Source organism: Linepithema humile, chromosome 2, assembly GCF_040581485.1.
Source record: "Linepithema humile isolate Giens D197 chromosome 2, Lhum_UNIL_v1.0, whole genome shotgun sequence".
NCBI classification, from domain to species: domain Eukaryota; kingdom Metazoa; phylum Arthropoda; class Insecta; order Hymenoptera; family Formicidae; genus Linepithema; species Linepithema humile.
This window is the reverse complement of record NC_090129.1, coordinates 35,411,274-35,437,187: the sequence shown is the minus strand read 5'-3', so window position 1 is coordinate 35,437,187 and position 25,914 is coordinate 35,411,274. Positions and strand designations below refer to the sequence as shown.

The 25,914-nt window shown below is 38.5% G+C and overlaps 3 protein-coding genes and 1 long non-coding RNA gene across 11 annotated transcripts; 2 read left to right on the top strand and 2 right to left on the bottom strand.

Annotated features, from left to right (window-relative positions):
* Positions 1-110: 110 nt before the first annotated feature.
* Positions 111-7,837, bottom strand: LOC105679345 (prolyl 3-hydroxylase 2-like). Of its 2 annotated transcripts, XM_012379301.2 has the most exons (11): positions 7,479-7,837; positions 6,131-6,395; positions 4,967-5,291; positions 4,406-4,531; positions 3,727-3,863; positions 3,343-3,498; positions 2,456-2,695; positions 2,187-2,279; positions 1,911-2,061; positions 1,121-1,538; positions 111-741 (listed from the first exon to the last, which is right to left on the bottom strand). In XM_012379301.2, exons 1-11 carry the CDS (start codon positions 7,697-7,699, stop codon positions 669-671), a joined length of 2,205 nt encoding a protein of 734 aa, XP_012234724.2. In that variant the 5' UTR covers positions 7,700-7,837; the 3' UTR covers positions 111-668. The 2 variants fall into 2 exon arrangements, with proteins under 2 accessions (XP_012234724.2, XP_012234725.2); XM_012379302.2 differs by lacking the exon at positions 111-741 and having other exon boundaries at positions 1,399-1,538; positions 1,840-2,061.
* A 154-nt stretch (positions 7,838-7,991) lies between these two features.
* On the top strand, positions 7,992-9,832 carry LOC136998074 (uncharacterized). Its single transcript, XR_010888646.1, has 2 exons — positions 7,992-8,106; positions 8,296-9,832. It is a non-coding gene; the product is annotated as an uncharacterized lncRNA (long non-coding RNA).
* dop (microtubule-associated serine/threonine (MAST) protein kinase dop) lies at positions 9,036-22,361 on the bottom strand. Of its 4 annotated transcripts, none has more exons than XM_067349987.1 (22): positions 22,221-22,361; positions 20,949-21,165; positions 20,764-20,843; positions 20,589-20,691; positions 20,222-20,303; positions 19,786-19,885; positions 19,492-19,706; positions 19,284-19,359; positions 18,975-19,202; positions 18,661-18,892; positions 18,251-18,585; positions 17,996-18,168; positions 17,853-17,923; positions 17,536-17,763; positions 17,218-17,445; positions 16,465-17,071; positions 16,046-16,233; positions 15,735-15,959; positions 15,303-15,631; positions 14,934-14,999; positions 14,134-14,626; positions 9,036-13,971 (listed from the first exon to the last, which is right to left on the bottom strand). In XM_067349987.1, exons 2-22 carry the CDS (start codon positions 21,124-21,126, stop codon positions 13,106-13,108), a joined length of 5,103 nt encoding a protein of 1,700 aa, XP_067206088.1. In that variant the 5' UTR covers positions 21,127-21,165; positions 22,221-22,361; the 3' UTR covers positions 9,036-13,105. The 4 variants fall into 4 exon arrangements, with proteins under 4 accessions (XP_067206088.1, XP_067206087.1, XP_067206089.1 ...); XM_067349986.1 differs by lacking the exon at positions 22,221-22,361 and adding an exon at positions 21,466-21,606; XM_067349988.1 differs by lacking the exon at positions 22,221-22,361 and adding an exon at positions 21,466-21,606 and having other exon boundaries at positions 16,495-17,071.
* LOC105679379 (metalloendopeptidase OMA1, mitochondrial-like) lies at positions 22,064-25,872 on the top strand. 4 transcript variants are annotated; one of them, XM_067350053.1, is made up of 8 exons: positions 22,064-22,197; positions 23,307-23,946; positions 24,037-24,176; positions 24,289-24,462; positions 24,553-24,660; positions 24,727-24,927; positions 25,023-25,199; positions 25,332-25,872. In XM_067350053.1, exons 2-8 carry the CDS (start codon positions 23,568-23,570, stop codon positions 25,425-25,427), a joined length of 1,275 nt encoding a protein of 424 aa, XP_067206154.1. In that variant the 5' UTR covers positions 22,064-22,197; positions 23,307-23,567; the 3' UTR covers positions 25,428-25,872. The 4 variants fall into 4 exon arrangements, with proteins under 4 accessions (XP_067206154.1, XP_012234803.1, XP_012234804.1 ...); XM_012379380.2 differs by lacking the exon at positions 22,064-22,197 and adding an exon at positions 22,282-22,425; XM_012379381.2 differs by lacking the exon at positions 22,064-22,197 and adding an exon at positions 22,470-22,775.
* The last annotated feature ends 42 nt before the right edge of the window (positions 25,873-25,914 follow it).

Here is a 25,914-nt window from a genome sequence, read left to right as displayed (position 1 = left end):
TTTTCTATAAACGATTGTGCCGTTGCTGCGCGCAAAGTCTCACGTATACTTGGCCACATGAAACGATCTGCGCTAATTGACTAAATAATTTAAAATAATCAGTTGCAAAGTATGTGATAAGTTTGTGCATTTTATTGTACATATATGTGGACTAGAAACGATTGCAAACACAGCAGAGTTGTTGAGACGAGTCTGGCAACGTTAACGTCGCGTGTTTTCATAACTTGCATAATTTCATGCTTATATTGCAATAGAATACAAGCGTCTCGTGTTACTCGTCGTGAATGAGGTATTCTGAAATTATAATCTATTCGCGTTTGTTTCTTCAAATATATTAGCTAGCTAATCTTTCTTTATTTGCGCGCAAATTACGAACTAGTCACAAACCTGTATTTATCATCGCTATGAAATATCATTAGAAAATCTCGAATCTCCAGCTATTTGTTTAACTATTCTTCGGAGAATGCGTCTCATTCTCGAGATCATCATCAATCAAACTGCAAGTCACTCTCATCCATAAATCTATAAATCTATAAATCTATAAATCTCTTCAATTCTCTTTTTCGAAGCCTGAATGTCCTACTTATTTTACTCTAAATGGAAGTGCAACCAAATCGAAACAGATTTTACATCCTGTGCAAACCGAATGTTCGTCTTCTGTTGCTTACTCACGCAGATTCTTTCAGTATGCGCCTCAGCGTCTCGTCTTCTTTGAAATATTGGATCAGCACATCTTCGTATCTGAAGAAAAACATAATCGGATCAATCTATGGAACTCACAAAAAATAGAAAAGAAAAGGAAAACGTATGTAGCTCTGAACTTTTATACATATTTTTCATCTCCATCTTTGCTTCTTAATTACATTTTCAGGTGTAAAAATGTGAATTTTTCTATTGTAAATTTTTATCAAAAAATTTCACAAGTATATCGTCCTTGAAAATATTAATAAAAGATAAAAGAATTTGGATACAGCTTTAGAAAGCTAAATATTAGCAACGCTCATCCTTTCAGACTTAATTGCACAATCGTCAAGTATTAATTATTGATTTCTTCATGTTTCACAAGAGATTTCATCATCAATGCCAAAGGCATGTAATTGTTTAACCTCTTCCGTTTTACCTGATAGGTATTGCGATGTCCTCGCGTTGCACGATACCCAGGATGCGAACCCTCTTCAGCATGGTGTCCGCTACCACTCTCTCGTATTCAAAATATCTTTCATCCTGGGTGAACCATAACGCCACGGCGCATCTTCTGCCGCTGCGCACACCCTGAACACCGTGAAGATTCTCACCACCGGCGGAAAAAGCCACCATACGTCCGCACCGAGGCTGAACAGTGCTCTGAACGCGGCGTCTCTTCGGGTCCTCAACGAAAAAGAACTCGCCGCCGTCGAAATCGTCGTTGAGATACAAAATCGCTGAATAATCTCGCCACGTGTACGCAGGATCTTCTCGTAAGCAGGAACCTTCGTTCTTTATGATACAATTATCAGCGTGAATCTCGTGACTCAGATCGCTCCGATTTGCCGGCGAATCTGAAAAATGTCGAATAACTGAGAGAAAATAATTTTCTGACAATCAGATATTCATATGTTCTTCATTTTTTCTGTATGTTCTTAAATAGCTGGTTAAAAATTATTGATTATTAGGAGGTTATCCATGGAAGTAATACTTAAAAATGAAACTTGAAAACGATTTGTTTCAAAGGTATTTTACGTTCTGGTGATTGTTTTGTTAATTAAAAGTGTTACAAGAATAAATGAAAAAAATGTTGCAGGCGAGGAGAACGGATCTGATCGATTATCTGTAATCACGATTAATGTTTACATGCCATACCGATTGTTACGATGCGAGCATGTCAGCGAAAGTGACGTCAGAAGCACGAGGATGCGTCAGTTGAAAATTACCAGGTAAAGCCGTTCGGCAGACCAAATGGGTATAGGTGAAATACAGTGGTCGATCAAGGTCGAAATACCTTTCCACGTGATCACGAACCGCTTCCGTACGTTGCAGGAATAACTCCAGCAGTTCCGGCTTCATCAGACCAAAGTACACCATCTGCAAAAAATTTCTTTTCGTCAGGTAAAAAATTTTGTTTTGCGAGATAAAGATTTTTTGCGCAATCTGGTGAACAATGGCGGAGTAAAGAGAATAAAATGGTCTCCGAGGCAAATAATGCTTACTAAAGCCACCCTGCCGACAGTCATGCCTTCAAAACGTTCATACGATGAATGCGGGCTCTTATTTCCCATGTAGCCGTCACCTTCCACGGCACCCTGGAATTTACAAATAATATATCTCCGCGTATGTTTGTTTTACTAAAGATACGAAACTTGAACGACTCGTTAAGAGTCGTTTTCCATTGCAACTTTATAGAAATGTAATGGAAAAGAATTTAGAAGAAATATTTTGCAATCGTGATTAGAACTGAGCCAATTCGGCCGGTGAATACCTGAGCGAGTTGCATAAGCAGATCGCATTCGGTGGAATTGAGAAAATTATCGACCGCGTAGCGGTTTTTTCCGCCGAGCTCTTTTTCTCCTGCAATCAATCGCGCGTCGCTCGTGACTTTTAGCCATTCCATGATGCGACTTTTTGGTATCTCCGTTTTCTCCTCGTCCCGAAACGCTGATAGATTACCTATAAATCGCGTCCATATGGATGGTGAGTGACCCGGAGGTGGATGCAAATCCTAAAAAACAAAGAAACGAAATGTGTGAAGAATGAGACATCGACATAGTATCGCAATTTTAGATAATAACACATTAGATTTTTTCCTCATTTTTTTTGTTTTACATTCTATTTTATCTTGCTATCATTCTCTGCGCCTGCACTTTGATATAAATGCAAGCGCGAAAGTAAATAGGGTTGCACTTAGCAGGCGATCGAGCGAGGGCCCCCTTCTAGTGAAGATACATCTTGTGAATAATATTATGTTAATTTAATTAATTAAATTATTGAAATTAATATGAATTTTATAAATATTAGACATCTCAATATCTTTATGATAAAATATTTTATTGTTTCTCGTGTACAATATAATATATAAAGAGTAAAAAATATCTGAGAGCATCTAATGGCAATGCACTTGAACAGCAAGACCCGCCGATACACTCTAATTGACTGGTCTAAGCACGGTATCCGATGGTCACGTTTATGCGCGCGTCATTCTTTGAACAGAAATCACAATGGCAACGTACAATAAAGTTTCTTTTACACTTATCAATCCGCACAATCGCGTGGATATCGATCGACGGATAAATGAAATCAAATTTAGCGGTTCTTATCTGCAAATAGGTTACCAAATAATTCTTCGTAAACTTATGTCTCGTATTTTACCTTTCCTAATTTCTCTTCCGTTTTTTCATCGCTTTTTTCTTTATTACTCTTCTTATTGAATGCGTTGAATCTAGCATCGATCACTGCGAACTCCTCCGATATGTAATGCAGCAGCATCAGCTCGTACTCTTGCCGCTTCACGTAGGAAAGTGCTTCCTAAAAACAATTCTTATTGGATTACCGCAAACTTTCAGGGTGCTCTTTTATTTAAAAATTCACCATTTGATGCGTTCTATATATATATATATATATATATAAATACCGCGCTTAAAAATTTTTCCAATGTATATGAATGTTATGTGAAATTTCTCAACAAATATTAAATTCGTATTATTTACTCTGAAAGTTTTTACTTTTATTAACTGAATAATTCTCTTGTTTTACCTCTCTTGGTGTGAAATATTCTTCCTCCACTTTCGGTTGGGAGCTATAGTAGTCTTTATTGTGAAGCATTGTTTCGTCGGCGGGTATAAACAATAAGTAACTCGCAACTGCCGCACAGGCTGCTTTCAGGTTGCCCACTATGTATAGAAGAGACGAAAAATATTCAATGTATTATACCTCATTTTTTCAAAATAATTTGCTAATCAAAAGTATTACAAGTTTTTACGTATTCATTATACATTCCGTATTGTTTTTAAATAAATTGATAACGAAATTCAATTGCTTCTTGTGCGCACATAAATGAGATTCAATAAATTATGATATAGATGCCGTTTTAAAATTTTTAGTGACGGGAATGCTAATTTTACAGACATCGTTCTTTTTGAAAAGTTTTTGAGCTATCAAGGGAATAAATTTTGGCAAGAGATAACATGCTTTTACTAACATACAATCCTATAAGAAAATTAATGATAAATTTTCATAGACGCAAACATTGTAGATATATCTCTTACAAATATTGCATATTGCGTGATGATAAATTCTTCATTAAACTTTGATAGCTGCATCTTATGATAATTCGCCACTTCATATCTCTCACGTCTCTATTAATAAATTTAATCTTGTAAGACGCCGATAATTAATAAAACTGCTTACACAATTGTGGAATTAAACTACTTACGTTTGTAATAAGCGAATTGCAGGTAATTGTAGTGGCTCCTAAGCAAATCACCTCGGAAGTTGCCATTCACATTGTTCAGTGCAAGCGAGCACCCACGTTTGCACTTTAGACAGAATGCAAAATGATCTAAAAAGATTGTTAACAATAATAAAAAGAAGAAATATTTCTTGATTGTTAATAATCTATATCAAAAATAAAAATTAAAACAGAAATCTATACACTTACATAATTAAAAATGTCAATGTATTTGTGCCAATGTTGCCAGATTTTTATTAATAATTTTTTTTGCAGATTAGCAAGCAAAGTCGTTAAATGCCACAATTATTTTTATGTTCTTTTTGTGTAGGTATAATATTGAAGTTAGTACATGAATATTCAGTGAGAATTTCGATGTTTCAAACCTTGTAAATATAATAATAATTAATATATCGCAGTAATAATAATAAACTGCGGTTTGTTTCAGATTGAACCAAGACAAAAATTAAAATTTATACAGATAAATTATATATTAATTATTTTTAGATTTATTTATTATCTTGATTAAATTGATTCAAGTCTTACTTGATATAGAGGACGTAAATTCGGGATACCATCCTTGATCGAAGGGACCTTCGCAATAAATCCTACACTCTTCCTCGGATTCCATGTAAAACTCGAGTGAACTCTCAAATTCGGCCACAGCTTCCGCATAGTTCTCATCTTCGTACGCTCGGACCCCTCGTAGATACATTTGCACAAAAGGAGCCACCTCTAAATTCACAACTTTCTCTACAACTACTTCGGGCAGACTCAGGTAATGCCTAAGATTTTTTTTCGTCATTTCATGATCGGGATGTTGAGTCAGGAAAGTGAAGGCTGCATTTGCCGCATCTTGATATCTTCCTTTCTGCGAGATAAATTTTTAATAATTATGTATGTGAGTGTATTTCATACATTGATAACTTTATGAGAAAGAATTTTTTATTTTATATTATATATACTTATTATTTTTAATTAATAGTTTTCTTTCATGAATGATTTTTAGAATATGATATTCCATGATATATCAAACAAAAGTACCATACTCGTAACTTAATTCTATTTTTAATTATTTCAAAGTCTCCCGCGAGATAAAAAATAGATGCGTTGTTCACGACTATCATGCCGGAAGTATGTGAAATTTTAGGACTTAAATTTTGATGATAGATGATTATATCAATTTTGAATCAATTTTCTTGAATTTATATATGGAGAATTCTGCAGCCTTTGAATTGTAAATACGATGATAATTTTATGCAAATTTTCAAAAAGCCAGAGCCGCGTTATTTAAATTAAAACGACAATATAGATCAGTTTCTCGGATCAAATTATAGTTGCTCAATTCATGATTTATGGAACTACCGCCGGCATGGCATCTGTTATGCTAAAATTGCGTAATCCACCAGATTAGGATTCGGGCGAGTATTTTCGTGATGCTTACAGAATCATTTCAAGCGAGCTTATGCGTCACAGCGGAAACATAACGACGCAACTGTTTATCAGCTAATGTAGGATTATCAAATAATGAATTAAATTATAGTTGAAATGTTAACTATATGTGCATCATGTTTGATGCACGATAAAATGAAAAGAAATTACAATTAAATTTAATATTATAAAAATATGTATCAATTTGTAGATTCACAGCAATCGCTTGAAACATCTAGTTGCTATTATAATTAAAAAATGTATCACGTGCTTTCGTACTTGAAAATAGCAGATGTGAAGATACTCATAGATGGTAAAATCGACAAACTTCTTTTCCGTAACACGTGGGAGTCGTTTAAGCGCCCCCGCACCGGCGATCTCTCGGTAATCCTGATTGCATTTCATTAAACAGAGCGTCTCCCTCACTTTCCTCTCATAAAAGTGTAAATCTTCAATGTCCTCGGCGAAGATCGGCGAGGAGCCTGCCGCCTCAGTTTTGCACTTTTGTCGGCACACTATCACCATACGTTTGTACATTTTATATCTGTAAAATGTAGCATATTCACGGGGAAAATCTAAATTTATTCATCATTTTTAAATATATGGTACAATCGATACAATTTTAAAAAGTTCCATTCGTATTCTGCGATATTTAACACAAGGAATTTCTCTTTAGACAAGATTTCCTTTTGTTTTAAAAGATTTAATTATTATTGAAAGTAGTGGAGAGATTTAATAGCTGATTTCTTATTAGATTATTAGTGTTTTTATTTAAATGTACACAATAATAGAATAAAATATTTGGAATTCTCTGCATGCATTTCAATTTATACAATTTTATGATATTTTTATTTTTACTATATATGTGTTATTTTCCCAAAGAACAAGGATTGAGAAATCTATCAAGGATATATATGTGTGTGTGTGTTTAACGTGTACATAAGAATGATCGATTTTTTATTCTCTTTCTCTGTCTTTCCTTGCAAGGATATAATTTACTATATAAATTCAAAGTGCACCTAATTTAGTTTATGACTTATTACAGTACTACCGGTTTAGTATTTCAGTCAAGGCTTGATCATTTTAAAGCAAATTTAAGCTAAGAACTATAATTTGCGTTTTACAGCAATGTAGTTTCCAGCAAAAAGCTTGGACAACCACAACGACAATTGAGCTGCGGATATTTCTTATGTACGATATTTTCTAAATTATAATATCCTTATTTATATATGTAAAACAATTGTTGCTTAAATGTTGCCATGTAATTAGTCTCGATTAATTTATTTGTAACAGTAAAAAATAACAGTAAAAATATTTAATTTATGTGATACATCTAATATATATGTATATTATCAAAAAGTTTAGTCGATTAAACGAATTAAATATAGATTTCAATCGAAAAGATAAAAACATGTTTACTTTTAAACTAAAACACGTATAATAGTAAAAATAAAAGTATGTTTGAATATGATTAAATAATAAAAATTAATTCTATTGTTGATTAACATGAAAAATAGAGTACTCCGATGTAATTGTAAAAGATTCTTTTTATATTAATAAATCGTAGAATAAACGTAAAAAAATTATTATTACATTAATAAGCGACGGGACAGTTGTAATTACGTACCCGTGCATAGCATCGTTGAACCCCGCGACGCAGCCGTCCCAATCTTCCTCGAGATAAGCATGGACCGCGTTCTCGAAGATCTCGGCTAGCGTGCTGTTCTGTGTGTTTTGCGTCTTGTGCGGAACGGATTCGTCTGTGTCGATCTCATTGATCTCGATCCTATCGTCGGCGTGACACGCGCATATTCCGAAGAGGAGCACGAACGGAAAGACAAGCTTCATTGTCCGGCGGTTCCACTCAGTTCCATCCGATAGACCGCTTCGAGTCGCACTGAGACGACATCGTCAGGTCTGGTGCGTTCATGCGTGGGTCGCAAGTCCACATACACGCGTGCTCCCATACGAGCGATGATGTGTGGATACAGGGCGACTCAGAAGATATGGCATAACTTTCAAGTTAGTGACGTAATATCGAATGAAAGTAAATGAAAAATACAAGAGACACTAAGTAGATAAAATAAAAAATTATATTACAAAGAAATATCGTATGCAATAAAAAAATTGTGTGAAACAGTGTTGAATGAAATGAAATAAGAAGGCAACATAAAACTATAAAGAAGTATTGTGTGCGATAAAAAAATTGTATGAAACAGTGTTGAGAGAGAGAGAGAATGAAATGAAATAAGAAGGTAACATAAAACTAGAACAAATTTGTGTTGTTTATGTAATATGAAATATAAATTAACAATTTAATTAATTTGAATTTAAATTAATTAAAGTGTACTTGAAAATGTTTGAATAGTATTAAATGCGTATTGCACGCACTTTGCAATTGCTACTTTATATATTCGACTCATCAAAATATTCGTTCGTTCTAGATATCGTTATTCGGTTCAGTGGAGCCATATAGAAAGAAAGCAAACGAATTATCAATTTGATGCTTCTACAACGATTAGATGGCCTTCAAAAGTAATCATTCCATGATATAAAACGGAATAACTACTTACAAGAGTGGAAAAAAGTTTAAAGCACCAGCGTATCGGTTGAAGCTTGCTCCAATTAAGATAATTGTCGATATCGTTTGTGTCGTCGCAAATGAATACTTCTATTTACTTTTAAGTAGGATGTTCAATGAGCTATTTCTGATTATTTCCGATGTTCTGCTTCATTAACCGAAAGGAGTGTAAGTAGCTCTCATTGAGTTGCAGTGATTTAAAAGTTTATTTAATACAGATGATAGAGCCATGCAAATCAATTGGTATACTGTAATAAAAATGTTTGAATGAATTAGATCAAACTGAAGAAATATTTGCTATTGGAATTAAAACAAACTGAAACAAACCTATTTCTTGTCTGCGCGTCAGGACATTAAGTGCAGACGTTGAGCAAATAGCAGTATCAGAAAGCTTTTCTCTCCGAGTGTTCTACGTGCTTAAGTATCGGGACAAGTATTGTGTCGTAAATTATACATAATAATATGTAAAGAGGAAATATATAAACAATATATTACATATGTGACGTCTAACAGTACATTAAACATGTACACAGTAATATGGGATGCAAGAGAGGAAACTTGACGTGTATAATATCTAGATTGGTGAATTAAACAAGAGCGGGCTCGAGGCGATAAATCATTGGCATTTATACAAATCCGAATCTTGTTACAATCACACTCAAGTACAATCTTTTGCTTGCTCTCGATAGTAATACAAAAGGAACGCGTACGTGCGAAGACGACACACCTCTTCGTTCCAGCTACCGAATGCTGCAGAAGAAACAGTATAATTTCCCAACATTCGAGAAGCACTTGCGTCTCTCGCGATAAAGAAAAAGAAAGTGAAGAAAGAAAAAGAAAAGCTTTATACAGACAGGCTCGCATGTTCGTTCGCACTCTCATTCGTTTCCGACTTTTTTCGCTATGTATCACAACCGACGTAAAAAATAATGAAACAATATCTAAAGATTCATCGCGGGAACGAGAATAAATCCACAATCGTTCGTCATTTATTATCACCTAAAATCCTATTATAAATTATAGAATTGTTATTATTCTTACACAGAATTGTGTGCACAATTCTGAGCAAAGTGGAGATCGCATCTCACTTTTCCATAAATCACAATTTATTCGCGATCAAAAGAAATCTAACGCACACAAATTACGAATTCTCGCATGCATATACGCATACACACTCGCGATAAAATTAGTCATTTCGTTCGAGAGCTACGATTATTATGAGATACGCTCCACTCTTAACATTTACGATTGGCTCTCACGAGAAGAAATTCACATATAATATTAAAAGTCGTAGTCACCTCTTTTTTATCTTACTCATATCGATTAGTGGGATCACTTATGTATCTAAATGACGACAATGAAAACGACTCTCCCTTTCTTTCTCTCTCTCTCTCTCTCTCTCTCCTTTTCTCTAAGCGAGTCGAGAAGAAACAATGACGCTTCGTCTATGATATATAATAATAATCGTACAACTCGGACACGCTGTATAACTACGACAGCCTATGCGAACGACATTAACTACTCCATATTATACGCGAGACTTACGCGGAAACATCCAGCGTTTCCTTTAAAATTTTTAAGACTTAGTTTCCTGATTATAGTATGATCAATTATGTCATCCCGAAAGAATTGTCTAATCGTTTTACGACGCTATGTTCGCGTTACATGGACAGTAAAATACGAGTTACTTAGATGCTTATATATATATATATGCATCTACTTTTAATTCGTAGCGACGCGTCAATCTCACTTGCAGTGTTTCTCTCTTTCCTCAAAGATTCGAAAAATACCAATTATTATATGAAAACTAATCATTCTTCGAACAGCAATAAATGGAAATGATCTCAATCAACCTCAACGGCAAATTAAAAAAAATGTTTTCTTTTCTATTAACAATATAATCTTGCTGAAATTTGCAAATCGTAGATTTTGATAAACTAAGAGTGAAGTGACTTTCGCTCCGTTCATCTTTCTTATTATAAATAGCATGGCTCGCAGGAACACGTTCAGGAAACTTAGCCGCATCTTAATCGCGAGAACTTACCGTAATGATTTCAAAGTCTTAACTTAAGACATAACAGATGTCAACGTTAATATCAGCAATTGAGTAACATACAATGTGCAAAAATATACAAACAAGACGAAAGTGCGGAAAAACGGATAATAAGAACCTTGCACGACGATGCAGCATCAACGCACAATTTAATTAAAGTTAGCATCACTTCTTGCTTAGCTTAATATTAATTATCGCTCTCGTGACATTACATCGAGAATGGCCTCATCAGCTTGATTCGCATGACTCATCACTGAAGTGATAAAAGGAGTCGACCACAAAGTGTTCCGAATGAAAAAGAAAGGGAGCAATGAAATCACGCGATTTCACTCTTTAACAGAATTAAAGATTTAAATACATAAATACATAACACGAAACTTGAACATACGTACATGTACACATCGTTTTCGATCGTGCGCGATGAAAATTTCGAAAGAAAATTCAACAATGGAAAACACACATATGTGCGCGGGACGCACATTACTCTTACCGTCGCTCGCTTCAAGACACCGAATTGCTCGGCCGTCTAAAGTGCTCGACGCACCACATAGTTTTCGTCTTAAATATCCTTACGTTTAGAAGCTTAACTTTATCGCACGGCGAACGTATCGCGTTTTATTTAACTAATGAGCAACATGGACATTTAGAGTAAACTTTACCGCTATGAGCAGTGTTACGCAAAGTGGGCGCTAACATTCGTACAACTGGATGGACGGGCTGTGGAGTAAAGTCAGTGTGTAAAACTGGTATCAGGCCGAATTATGGGCAATTCTGCGATAAGAAACTTCTTCGGAATATCGAGTTGTTCTACGATGACGAATATAATTGACGTTGATGTTAATCGTAGAATCTATCAATAAGCGGAACTTTGTATTCGTAAGTAAAACCTTGCGATCGGCGTGATCGGCTCATCAAAGTATGCGACAATTTCACGAATGTTAGCGCACCATCGTTATCAATTGCAAAATGAACGGTTAGTTCCTAACTAGGTGGACATTATCGTGCTGACAAAGTTACGGATATCAAATCGCAGTGTGATGTGAACGAGTTGTACCTATGGCAGAGATAAAGCTCGCCCTTCGGGGGGGGGGGGGGGGGAAGCAAGTTTCTTTTTCCTTTTTTCGTTGGTGTAGCGAGTAAAGGTGAATTCCAGTTCGATCGAGTGCAACGAATGTGTGTGACGGCGCTGAATATTTCGGTGAAAGCATTCTCTCAACTAATACATACGCTGGGACTAATATACAATATTATATACACAATAAATTAATAGCGGCTAATACTAAAACTTGAATGCATTGCGGTGCATACGGAGCTTCGGTCTTTCATATATTCTCTAGAATTTTCTCTAGTAGTTTTCTCTAGTACGCAAGATACTTCCGTGGCGGTGTTTGATTCTGCTGTGCCGGTGTGTGTGTGTGTGTGTGTGTGTGTGTGTGACAGTGCTTATATTATATAATATATATTTTTCGACTCGTGCACGAAAACGTCGGTTAAATGAGCGACGAAACACCTGAGTTATGCGAGTGTACGAGTATACCGACCGCATATCTCTCTTCCTCGCAACCACTCACGCACTCGTGAAAAAATAAGAAACCAAGCACTTGTTCGCGAATTATTTAATGCATTTTCTTTACGTCTTTGCATATACAACTGATCGCGTCGAATACAAGAAATATATCTTGTAAAGGAAATATATACTTTTCATATTCGAGATACCATCAATTACGCGCGCGAGTGAATAAATACAAAATACATTAAAAATTTCTAAACAATTATACATCGTCGTAAAATTCGCAGCGTTTTCAGCGATGTCTTTCATTATACGTAAAATACGCTGCGAATTTTTCAGACGATTTAATATGTTGTTTCCTAACTTTTGTCAATGAATGTGTATCATCACTTTATAATTTCGATATAATCTCACGGTTGCGCACAACGCGGAATCATCTTGTATGTTACATAAACCATCGCAACAAAATAGCGTCATATCCTCTTCCGCTTCTTCTCCTCTTTCTCTCACTGCCAAAAATAAACAGCCTATAAAACTATTTCGCGTACACGGGATATCGTATGCGAGAGTCACCGAATACTATGTCGACCGTATAGATATAACGTGCTAATATTATATAAATATAAATGAGATCGTGTAAATACTGTAGCCCGAAGCATAAAATCACTCCAATCGTATCACTGTAATATATGCGATTTTGTGATTTCAAATTAGTTCACTATACTCCCTCTGAGTGTGTGTGTTCGGATAATTAAAATAAACGTATATCTCGTTTGAAAAGTTCTTCGTACGCGCGGTACGTCCTGTATGATAAACGTTATATTTTACGGAAATAGATTAAAACCTCTCGGAAATATAAATCTTAATCGCTTTCAGGTATTCGTTTGACGGAAGCCTATAGATTTGAATACGGAAATTCGATAAAGCTATGAATTCAAACCCCGCGATCTTTCCCCTTTTTCGCTTTCTTTTTGATTAGTCTCTTGTCTCTCGTCTACGATGGTCGAACGCAAAGCGCGTCGATTCGAGCTCTTACCTCTTCGAATTTGATTGATACACAGGTAATTCGAAACTTTCCGCCGCCCTCAAAAGCCCTTACTTCGCGCCGATTCAATTGTTCTTCTTCTCTTTTGCCGACACTGTGCTGCTCTCGTGTACGCTCGGATGAGCTCCGTCGCCGGAATCGACTTTATATCTTTTAAGTATCTTTTTAACCTCCTGATGAATCTCCTTGCTCTTCTGCTCGGGAACGTGCGGCGTCTTGTGCGGCAACGACGACGCGATGAACCTTTCGCTGGTCTGACAATATCTCTGGTCCAAGTTCTGCAAGTTCGTGGCGCTGCTGGCTGCTTGCTGCGTGCTCGCCAGCGAGGTACCGGATTGAAGAACGCCCTCCTCCTTCTTGCCGCACGTCTTGCCACCATTGTCGCCGCGTTTGTCGCTCTGAGACTTATTCGCGTTGTCCTTGGATTGATCGTGACCGCTCGTCGATCGCTTGCTCTCGCCTTTCTCCGCACCGATCTCCTTCGACGACGAATAGTCGTCGCTCTTGGTGCCCGTCGGCGAGTCCTTCTCCTCGGCGATTCGCGGCAGCTGCGTGCTGCCGCAGGAATTCGACATGCTTACATTTCCTAAATTAATGGATATGCCGTGCGTGAGTTTGGAGTAGTCCGCTTTCTGCTCGCTCGACACTTTCTTCTCGCTTTTCGCGCCGCCTTCGTTGTTGGCATCCTTGAAACTATCGTTGGATTCGTCGGAGGTCTCACTGCTGTTGTGGGACGACTGCGCGATGGTTACGCGCGGCGTCACCTTCACCACGGTATTCGCCAACGGTGATATGGACGTCTTGCTTTCCGCCGAGCGCGGATGAAGCCGATCGGGACTGAGCGCTCGTCGCAGCAGTGGCGAACCCGGCTCCGCGGACTTGGGCCGACCGTATCCTTTCTTCTGACTGTTCGGCGTTGACAAGCACGCTCCTGAATAGCGCGGCAGAATCGTCAAAGCGTCAATCATTCGAGAACATTAGAGATATTACTTGTCGTTTAATTTGTCGCATTAAATAATTGCAAGAATAAATAATGAAATAGTAGTATTTGAAAAAGTGTGAAATCATACACTCGTAAGACATTTTGTCATACCTGGGCTGTACGACTGCGTGGTATTGGAGCTACCGGGTTGATGGCCCGTGGGAAACGCTAAAGGACTCGGGCTTCTCGTCGGACTGGCGGGAATCGGCGACGGACTCGGTGTCCTAGCCAACGGCGACAGTGGTATGTGGCCGACGGACTTTCTGCGATTCGGCGAGTGAATGTTCTTCGTGGCCGTGTGCAGCTTGTGCTTGAGGCCGTGAAGCGTGCTCGGCCGTTGTTGAAAGTGCGACTGATTCGAGATGCCCGACAGATTGCCCACGGACGTGTTCGAGCCCGGCGACGAGGAATTCGGACTCGAGCACGGGCTCGAGTTTCCGGTCGAGTGGTAAGAGTCCGAGCTGGCGCGATTCGTCGGCGGGGACGGGCTGCAGACGGACTTGGAGCATGTCGCGAAGTACGGCGACGTTTCCTGCGAGCGGGTGAACGACTGGAACGATCGACTGGGCGTCACCATCGACGGCGAGCAAATGCCCGCGGCCATCTGCAAAAGTTTCAACAACACTCTTAATACACGCGAATCCGACAATTCCTCTTGTATCTTCTTTCTTTTGGGAGAGTCCATTTTTTCACTGACCACAAATATGATGAACAATTTCCCGTTATCGTTAACAACAACTGACTGATTGTGGGTTAGGTGGGTGTTGTATGGAACTTGGTAAGCGTAACAACGATCATTTGCAGAGTGTCAAGTAGCATTCGAAAGCCGTGTTTAACAGAACGACACAACGGAAGACGGCGAGTAGGCGGAGTTTGGCGAAAAAGTCGAACAAATGTATAAGAAATCATACCATAAGTGGAGGTTTGCTGTCGCTGGACAAAATGGGTGCTGACAATGGACAACTGATAGTTAACGGCTGCAAAAGAAAATGCACTTAACGTAATCGGTGTGTTGCGTATATGCTTTAAGATTTCGCTGGTGCCTTGAAAATTTCTTTGCTTTTCTGCGTAGTAACGTGTGTGTGAAACGTAATTCTCGCTTGTGCAAAAAGTCACCAGTGTGAAAAAAAGTACAACGAAACGTATCGCGTTTAATTATGTGATGCTAAACGTACCTGTGACGCTAAGTTCAACTATACAGATATCGTGAAACACGATAGATTGCACATTTAGCGGTATGCGTGTAAGAAATAGTACAAAAGCAAAAATTCTCAGTGTACCTGCTGCATCTCTACGCTCGCCCGTTTCGAGCTTATTCTCTTAAAGAGCGACGTTTTCCGCTTTTTGTCCGAGTGATCCCGCTTCTGCTTCCGTTGCTTGTGCAGCGTCCGACGCGCGAGCTTGCTCTGCGCGAGATCGCGCCTCCTGCCGCCGGTCTTGATGCTGGTGTTCTCCAGCGGTGTGCTGCGCAGCGTCACGTGGTCGCCGCCGCTCAGCATCAACTGCAAGACTTGAGTGTGATACAGACCCTGCACCGGTTCGCCATTTATGTGCGTTATCAGATCTCCCGGTCTCAAGCCGGCTTCGAACGCCGGACTGGATTGCTCCACTTCCTGTGTACGAGATTTACACAAAATATATAGCATTTGTAAAACTATTTCATCATTTCGGAATTTGAGAAAAGTTTGCCGACACGACACTCGTGTCTATACGTGCCATTACTAAGTGATGCATGGTGTAAAAATCGCTGTCGCCGTAGTAAACTCGGATGGTGTGCACGGTGAAGCCGAAGCCGCACGGCCCTCGGCGAATGATAATGGGCGGTTTCAGACTAGTTACGAGAGGGCTGAGCTCGCGGCAGGGCGACGTGTCCCTCGAAGACGCGGTCGATGATCCACCGGGCGACTCGATCGGTTGGGTGTTTAACGGCGCATCGTCTAAAAATGTACAATTTAATTGAGAAATCAAATTTCTATTAAATGCTTTGTATATACTTTCAAGCGCCTTTATGAGAAATACGCACAGGCGAAATCGCTGGTCGGGATCACCAGCGACAGTCCGCTGGTCGAGGCGGATTTGATGACGGATCGAGATTTCTGTCGGGCGGATGGTAACATGGGTGGTATAGCACTGAAGGACTCGAAGGAGTCAGTGCTGGAGTTATGCTTGCTCTCCTCCGCCGCATCTCTATTCGCCGCCGCGAGGTCCAACCTGCGAAACGAAAAGTCATTCTTTTCTTATCACTGGCTTGCTTCATCGCTCAATGAATTATGAATAAAATCAAAAGCTATGTCAACCATGAATCACGTGTCAAATTGTAGAATAAAGCGTATAAATTAAATTTATGTGTAGAAATTAGAAATGTGTACGAGTCAGAAACTAAAGAAACTGAAGAAATAAAAAGAAATTGTACTGTTGCGAGGATGTGGCTGAATGACTCACATGTGTTCATCGTCAATGGATATACTGAACCTGGGCAGCTTATCACGGGAGTGCGTGTGCCGCTTTCTCTGGATCTGAGGACTGATATCTTCGGACTCTTCGGTTTGCGAGGAGTCGGGCGTGCTCAGATTAATCGACGTTCCTTCCACCTGACTATTCTTAACGACCGTTAATTGGGAGTCATTGCTCGACGAGACTGTAGTACTGGGAGTCGTATTGGACGACGTCGTGACGTTTGATTTGTCGGTTCTGCTTTGATTCTCACAGGAACTATTCTTCATCGACGAGAGGGGCGGCCGATGCTTTTCGGACGAATGTGCGGGTTGAGGATCGTTGGCGGCTAGTTTCGATGGCGGCGTGATCGACGATGACGCGTTCGGTCCGAGGGACAGTTGCGCGATTGTGCCTTCAAGCTCGATTCCAGCTTCCGAACGGAACAGCTGTTTCTTCGAAGCGTCCGCTTCGGCGTCGGGGTTGAACAGAGGCGGGCGTGTTTGCGAGATCTTGCGCGATTGGGGCGAGTAAGAGGAGAACGATCCGAATAAGGGAGAATCGTCGGTGTCGTCCGTGTCGTCGCCCAAATCGTGGTTGTACCTATCCATACGAGCTGGAACATTCGAATGGAGTTTCTTCGATAACGGCTGATAAAGTGACTCAACTGCTGTAATTATTTAGCGATAAATTCCGGCAACATATCATTAAAATTCAACTCCATTTCAATCGTAACAATGGTATAATATCTCCGACACTTACTGTCGAAGTAACTAGTATCTTCATCGTTGGCTAGTTGTGGCACAAACTCAGCCTTCTGCCTAAGTAAACTATTCCAGTTTACTCCGTAGAAGTATGGATGTTCCTTGACCTCGTGCGAACCACCGGTTCCTAATCGATCCCTAGGACTCTGCTGTAGAAGCGCCGTTATGATGCTCTTCGCCTCGGGCTGGACGTACTCGTCATCTTCGTCTGGCCATTCGATATCATCTAGGAACGAGAGAGAGAGAGAGAATTATCCATCGCAATCGTTTCTAATTTTAAAAAACAAATGTCGACTTGATAATAAAGAAAAATTACCATTCACTGTGTGAGCGAATAATATCTCGGGTGTCTCGCCGAAGAAGGGCACGCAGCCGATCAGAAACTGATACAATATCACACCCATGGACCACCAGTCGACTGGCTTGCCGTAACCCTGACGCAATATAACTTCCGGAGCGATATATTCCGGCGTGCCGAACACTTGCTTGTCCGAGAACTGCCGCGTTTCTCGATCGATGTAGCCCTCGTAGAGATTTGTCGCCACTTTAAATCACAAAACGCGAACAATTATTCACTTTCCATTGCGCATTTGTTCATACGTATTATATAATTCAAGTCCTTCTCGTACTCACGGGACATTAGACCCATTTTACTAAGGCCGAAATCGGTAAGCTTAATGTGTCCCAGGGCAGTGATGAGTAAGCTATAAAAAAATAATAATTCGTTAGTCACTTGTTTTGCCGCTCAATGTTTTCTCCATACAATGAGAGCTTACTTATCAGGCTTCAAATCCCGATGTACAATGCCGTAACTATGTAAATACTCGACAGCTAAGACAGTCTCTGCAAAGTAAAATCTTGCCATATCTGGTGGCAGTGCACCAGTATTTTTTAAAAGATTCGCGCAATCCCCTCCCTCCACGTATTCCATCACCAAGCACAAGTGTTTCTGAAAGAATACGCACTTTTTAATGACGATGAGTAGATTATCGTGAAAAATGCGTATTAGAAACAAAGTGCAGCATACACACCTTGGTCTCAAAGCTGCAGTACATGGAGACTACAAATGGATTATCCGTGAAGCTCATTATATCTCTTTCGGCAAACACCTGCTCTACTTGATTTCGCAGCATTAGATTATTCTTGTTGATTTTCTTCATGGCGAATCTCTGCCGGGTGATCTTCTCCTTCACTAAATACACCGCACCGTAGGCGCCGTTGCTGATCAACTTGAGCACTTCATAGTCACTTTCGCACGGGATACGCTGAGATTTATCGTCATCTTTATTCGGACTCGATGTCACTTGCAAATTACTGTCGCTCGAACTCGCCGAATCCTCCAACTTATTCAAATCTTCTTGCAACTCTACAACAATTTCACGTACGTTTGTGCAAGAGATTTATTTGGAGAAACGCATTACGCATTTGAAACAATACTTACCAGATATCGGATCACGATTTAACGAGAGCTTTGTGATGATATATTGAGGAATGTCAGTTTTTATCCCCGCGTTGATTTTCGCTTGGCCCTCCGCTTGCTCGAGTAGATGGTAGAACTCTTCGGGATCGAATTCCAAACATTCCAACAGGCGCGCTGGACGTGATATAACTAACAAGAGTTTCTTTATCAGTCCTGTTAATCTCGTTGCGGCTTCTAAAGATTTTTCTTTCGTCTGCGTAAATAAAGCGACAATTATTGCGCGTCTCGATAAACAATTATTATTACATCACAATTATCAAATCACAAATACACACGTCCATTAATAGATGTTCCAGATTTTCGCTCATCTCGTAAAAATATCTCGTTGTAATTAATTTTTCCTGAGATTTTTGCAAACAGTCTCTGGCCACTTCAATTACTTGATGATGTGCAAAGCGTAAAATTGGTTTCGAATCTTGCGTCATGTTGGCCACCACGTCATTGTCTATCTCTTTGTTTTCATTAATGAAGTTGGTTAGCCGCTCTTCCATCTGCTGCGTTGCCTGAGAAAATGTAATTATCGCGATTGATAGTCTGCTAATTGATAAAAAAAACCTTTTTCGACAAAGAAATCTTTTCGATACCTTTGGAAACCTCTCCTTGTACAAAGTATTCATCATAACAATTTCACTGTCTAGAACAGGTGACCGACTCGGACTGCTGTAATTGTACAAATTATAGACAATTAATGCACTTGCGTCGAGTTGTTAATCGCTTAATATCAATTTGTCGAATTGTTCGAAAGATATTTTAATATCGTATGTATTATTATCCACGTATCTATGATTTTACCTCAAACTCCGGGAACGTGGACGATGTAATGGCGATCGACGACCCTCTTCTTCGAGGCTAAGAGACGCGCTACCCGGAATGCTCGAGCCTGGGAACCCCGGATGCGAAGAGCACGGTGTTCCGGGTTTAGAGAAATGACAAGATAACATACGCAGCTCGTCCTTGGTGGGAACATTTGGCAGTTGATGCAAACGTTCTTGGCTCGAATATTGTGACTGATGGAATACAAATGACGGATAACAATCGTAATTAGCATGGACAGAAAGCGCTCACTGCGCATACCGATTGGCTTACCGAAACGTTACTGGAACCAGGTGTTGTTCCATAACCGCTGGACGGTAAACTGGCGACTGACCATCTTCTACCATCGCCGGTTCCTGTGGCTCCGCCGATCCTTAAATGCACAATATTGCAGTTAATTAATAACATCTTTCCAAAAGTCCTGTGCAAGTTAAGAAATCGTACAATGATATCAAGACACTATGCTAAAAATTCTGATGTTCTTATTATATAAAAACTCACAGGCATTTCTTTATTAAAGTTTTACTTCTCTTTAAAGACTTTACGTAGCGCAGCTTTCGTATCACCATTTTTCCTTTCTATTTATAATTCTAATACACAAGAGATATAGTCGTCATTTACAATGACGACACCTTACCGACACCTCTTGTGCAATCTGATCGGACTAATTTAAATTCCGACACAACAAACGATAAGTGTGTGTAGATACCTTTTAATTGGAGCAAAAGCAAAGTGTGGACTGGATGACATCCTAGGACTCTCTAGGGGACTGCCTACGATCGGAACGAATGCTATATCGGGAACAAGCAGTAGAAGAAATTAATCTGCCATATTGTCAATAAATAATCAGGTAAAAAGATCTTTCCACTAAGTAAAGTTTACGCCGGGACAAAAAAACTTGTTTGAGATCTGATTTCAAGGACACTATATGAGGATAGAATTGTTTAAGAATATTCTAAATCTAATAAAGTCAAGTGCATGTGTTTAACAAATATCGTCTCTTTACTTTCAATTTGATCAGAAAGAAATAATAGACAAAAATAAGGATGATTACTGGTCGCTTAAAGATTACATACCTGACAAAGGTGAATGGCAACGTGGTAAGGTAGGTGACGTAGTTGCGATGAAAGATTTACGATGAGCCGCTTTAGCAGCACGGCGAGGAATGTTGAAATCACGCTAAAAACAAGATGTACACTTTGTCACAGAATGTCCAAATAAGTTACCACATCATGTATAAGACGTACTAACCACATGAACTGATAAAGAAGGTGCCGACTTTCCAATTGTCGAATTTCTCATTCGAATAAGATTGGATAACTCTCCACTAACTGAAATGACATAATTTAGATATAACATGTAATTCGGTAAAATAAATTATTTTACAGGAAACAGCAAGCTATAGTTAAATAAATGTGAAAGAAGATGATATTAACCGGGTCGAACTGGAGCTTCTTTGCTCTCCACTTTTGGTGGGATTGGACGTCTGTGCGTTTCTGCTTCCATGCTGCAGGCAGTTTCTTCCGTCTCATTTTGATCAAACACAAGCACCCTAGCGGAATTACCGTGGGACCGCAATCGTGGCCTACTCGGCCTATTTCTCGTCTGATCCATGATTTCGCCTGTTGCGCTTCTATCAGATGAGCAAGACAGCTACAGATAAATAAATATTTAAGCCATGACAGTCATAATCTGAAATATTTATACACTCATAGATATGTTTATGAAAAATTGCACTCTCTTCTCTTATCTTTGTTTCTCTGAAATTTGTTTTATACGTACACGGCTTTTAAATGCAGAAAATGCAACAACAGACAGTTAAAACAAACAGATCCAATCCTCAATGATATTTATGTTTATTCACAATAGTTCCTCGACCATAAAAGGAAACTTTCAACTGTACGAGAGATCAAACTAAGCGAGATAAACAATTGCATTCGCACAACAACACACCTTTTGCGATGCTCGGATGAAAGGAGCAAGTCAAATGAACATAAAACATCCACGTGCAGCAACCACGCACACTCTTCGTTCTTCTCTCCTATACCTTCGGCATGCCCTATGCTCTATGCCCTCGGCTTCGGACGACGATAGATACGGAGTCCCATTCCACTGGGGTCGATAATTTCCAAAGTGTCTCGCGAAAACACATCGCGAGTCGGAACAATCGTAGAAACGCGAGGAGGACGAGAGTGGACGACAAGACGAACGAACGCGCCAACAACGCTGCGATGAGCGGACGACTACCTGAGAAGAGAATCCACCGCGGACCGAGATATGTGCGCAAAGGTGGAGAGATGACGGGAAATGGTGGTAGGGAGGCGCGCACGGCACTAACTGATCGCGACGGTGGCGATGGCGATGATAAAGGAGACGCCGACGATGACGACGAAGGCGAAAGCGGCGAGCGAAGCTTTGGGATTACCGTGCCCGTCCGCTGCTTTTGGAGCCATCTTTTCTATACAGGAGGAGCAGCGAGCTTTCCCTACTGAATGCGAAAGCAGCGGGCCACTCATGTACTCCCGGGAGCCATCAGTCGCATTTCCGCTGTCGTCGGCGTGAAGGAGATTTAATTACGGAACGCGACCGGAGAATCACGGATGCCGTGACTCATGATGAACGTACATATACCTCGTGCACACACACTCAACGAACGGACGTGTACACATATGCCGAACGGAAAAGGTACACATACGTATGATACGTACACACACACACGCTTACGGCCTCGGCAAAACCTGGGCGAGACCTCATGGCGTCAACCGCTATCCGTCAATCGCATGTCGACGGATGGCTGCGGAGCATCGTGGCGCGCGAAACCTCTAGTCGCAATCCGGACCAGTGTCGCCAGATTTGAGACGCGAACAGCAAACAGCATGAGGGAGGAAATACATGCACACATCTGCAAGTCACGTACGTGTGAACTTGGCGCTTCGGCTAGCTTCGGACACTATCGGACACTAGAAAAGAGCAGACGTACCATTACTGTCTCTCCTTTCTTACGTTGCATATTAGTCGGAATTTCAAGAAATTAACACAAGTCAACAGGATTACATGATAATATAGGAGCTCACTCTCAAAACAACATAACATAACGACCATAACGACTGTACCAGTGCAGTCGATACACACTTACCATCGATGCACTCGTAATGTTACTTTAGTTAACCAATATATGGCACTGCTTCGAGTATCATCATGTGCTCCTGTTAATAATTTTACAAAATCCCGGCTAAAATGGATCGTTCGGGCCGTTCCAACGGGTAATCTTAATTTTTAAACTGTGGATCTGAAGGATTTCTATTCAAAGTGAACAGAATATAGATATCGCGACTTTTGTATACAGTTTTGTATCTCTATTGTATATTGAAAAAATTAATACATAGGTGAGTTAAGAAGAGTATGTGTGGCTCTTATTCTAAATGTTTATTAAAGAATTATTATATAAACATAAAAAATTGTCAAACTGTCACTTTTTATTCATCGTTGTCACTTTTGATAGCTGTTAATCAATTTTCTCAATTTTAATTTTAATAATTAATAAAACTTAGTAACTTGAACTTTATGAATTAAATTTTCAACTACGATAAAACTGAAATGTAAGGAGAAAGAATATATAAATTATTTTATAATATTACAATGAAACGGATAACCACAAATTCCGGTTGGGGTTATGCAACGATTACGTGCGAAAGATGTTATCATGTTTATAAGTCATATCTTTATTTGTTTTTAAAATTGAAAATCTTTAGTAGCGCATAAAAATACAAGTGAAAATCTTGAATTCTTTCCAGGAATTCGACATTGAAAGAAATCCATTGCATCTTGTGAGAATTCATACTTGTCAACTTGGCTGAACAGTTATATTCTTTTTGAAAAGGATGATAGTGGGCATAATAATAATCAATCATAATAGATGACATGGATTGCTCTTTTTGACAATCTGAATTGACAAATTTTGATAATCTATCTATATGATATGACCAGAGATATTGTACCACTATATTGCTTTTGGAGTGTCATATCCTTCGATTGATTATATTTTTGATTTCACTATGAGTATAATTATCATATCCAGAGCTATGTTTTCTATATCAAGAAGTTTATGTCATAAGAACATTCAGCAGTGTACAGCAACCCACTGTGTTGTGCGTTCTATAAAAGGCCATCATCACTCATGGAAGAGTGAGAAGTTTTTCATTCAAGACAAGATTGATTGCAGAAAGCTACAGTACTTAAAATTGCAAAAATGCGACTTTCGTACTACTCAAAGTTTGCATATTCCACCACTTGTGGCTATGCTTATGCGCCCTGTCTTACGCATTGGAGCGTTCCTGATGGGACGTGGTTTGAAAAAATGGTGGGGACGCAAATCTGAGAAAGAAAAAGAGGAATACAGACGGTGGTTTAAGGAAAGGATTAATATATTTTTGGGTAAGTTCTGCAGAATACTGAATAATTACTATTAATAATTACTTATAATATTTTTTACACTACACTACACTTTTCTTAATGTTCTTCAAGGTTGTTTTGGATTGTATGGTCTCATATTATTTATTTACTATGTAACTCATCTTGAAACTGATCCATTGACCAAGCGCTCGAGATTTATAATTTTTAGCAAAGAACAAGAGAAAGAACTAGGAAAGATGGTTCTCGAGACTGTAAGTAAATCTATAGAATGTTTAAGAAAAAATTTAAAACACTTTGGAATTGCATTATGGATATTTAAAATTACTTTTTCAGTTTATATTATACAGTATAATCTTATTTCAGCATTTGGAAATACATCAAAAAGATTTGGTACCTAAATCCCATCCAGCTTACAAGAGGCTCTTAAGAGTGATGGATAGAATTTTGTCAGCTAATAATGATTTAGAGTCGATAAGAGAAACGCAATGGACTTTAACTGTTATTAGTACACCGTTAACAAACTCATATATCTTACCAGTATGTACATTATCAATTTCATATAGTTTTATACACGTTTGATATTTGTGTTTAATGTATAAGAGATATCTTTTTTTTTTGTTTTCTTAGGGTGGAAATATTTTTGTTTCATTAGACATTTTGAAGATTGTCGAAAATGATGATCAATTGAGTATTATTTTGTCTCACGAAATGGCACATTCGTTGCTTTTACATTCGGTAAGTGGTAATATAAAATTTCAGATTCTCTAGATGATAAAGTTAATCAATGACTTCTGTCAACAGCTGGAAGCATTATCCGATCAACTGTTATGGGATATTTTAATAGCAATACCCATATTTTTAATTTGGGCATTATTTCCTGATGTAGCAGCTGCTATAACTCACTTGATAGCAGAACGGTTTGTGAATGTTGTGTACAAACTGCCGTATAGTAGAATCTTGGAAAATGAAGCTGATGAAGTAGGGCTCAAGTTGGCTGCGAAGGTACACATACTACTTATATTAATAAAACAACGGTCTAATATTTTATCTTGTAAATTATCTATCATTTTAATTCACGAATTAATATGCAATTTCAGGCTTGTATCGATATTCGTGAAGCTGTTGTATTTTGGGCTACAATGAGGACGCTTACAGAAATGCATTTGTTGCCCCCAGAGCTGCCATGGATATCGTCACATCCCTCTCATGGAGACAGAGAGAAGAAATTGGACGAAGCAATGACGAAAGCATTAGAATTGCGAAAGAATTCAGGAGTACGTTATTTAATTTACATATGTATATAAAATATGCACATTGTATTTTATAGACAATACTTGTTACAAGCATGCTATATATATTGTTTAATATTTTAATAAAATTTAATTAATCTTAATTTTCTCTTGTAGTGCTCAATATTGCCTGCAGTAGATCCAAGGGACAAGTTTTATGAACGATCACCGAAAGAAAGGGAGATTTACTTCAAACAGAGAGGGATAATTTGAGAATGAGGATTCAAAGTGATTTTGTTGTACCATTGTGCCTAGTGAGTGAAAAATTACTAACTTGATTTTTCTTTAAAATCATTAAAATATCTCTATGTTGTAAAATTAATACATTTTAAATTTGATTTTTTAATAGAAAGATGTTTTATATATTATATAATATATATTTCAAAGTTTTGTTAGTTAAAATATATGTGTACTAATATGAATGTGTTCTGTAAATAATAGTTGATAATGTGTTTAAAATGCATCTTAATCGTTTCGATTTGTTAATTAATTTATTAGTTAATTTATTCTTATAGAAAATGTGTTTATATAATGAGATCTACAGTTATAAATAAAGTATATTTTCAATAGGAGTTATTAGCATTTTATATTATTTTTTATCGATATTTTACTGTAAAATATTTAATATGTAATAAATAAAAACTTTGCTTATTTGAATGATGAACGCTGCAACGATTTGCAGTGCATTTTCTTATCATGA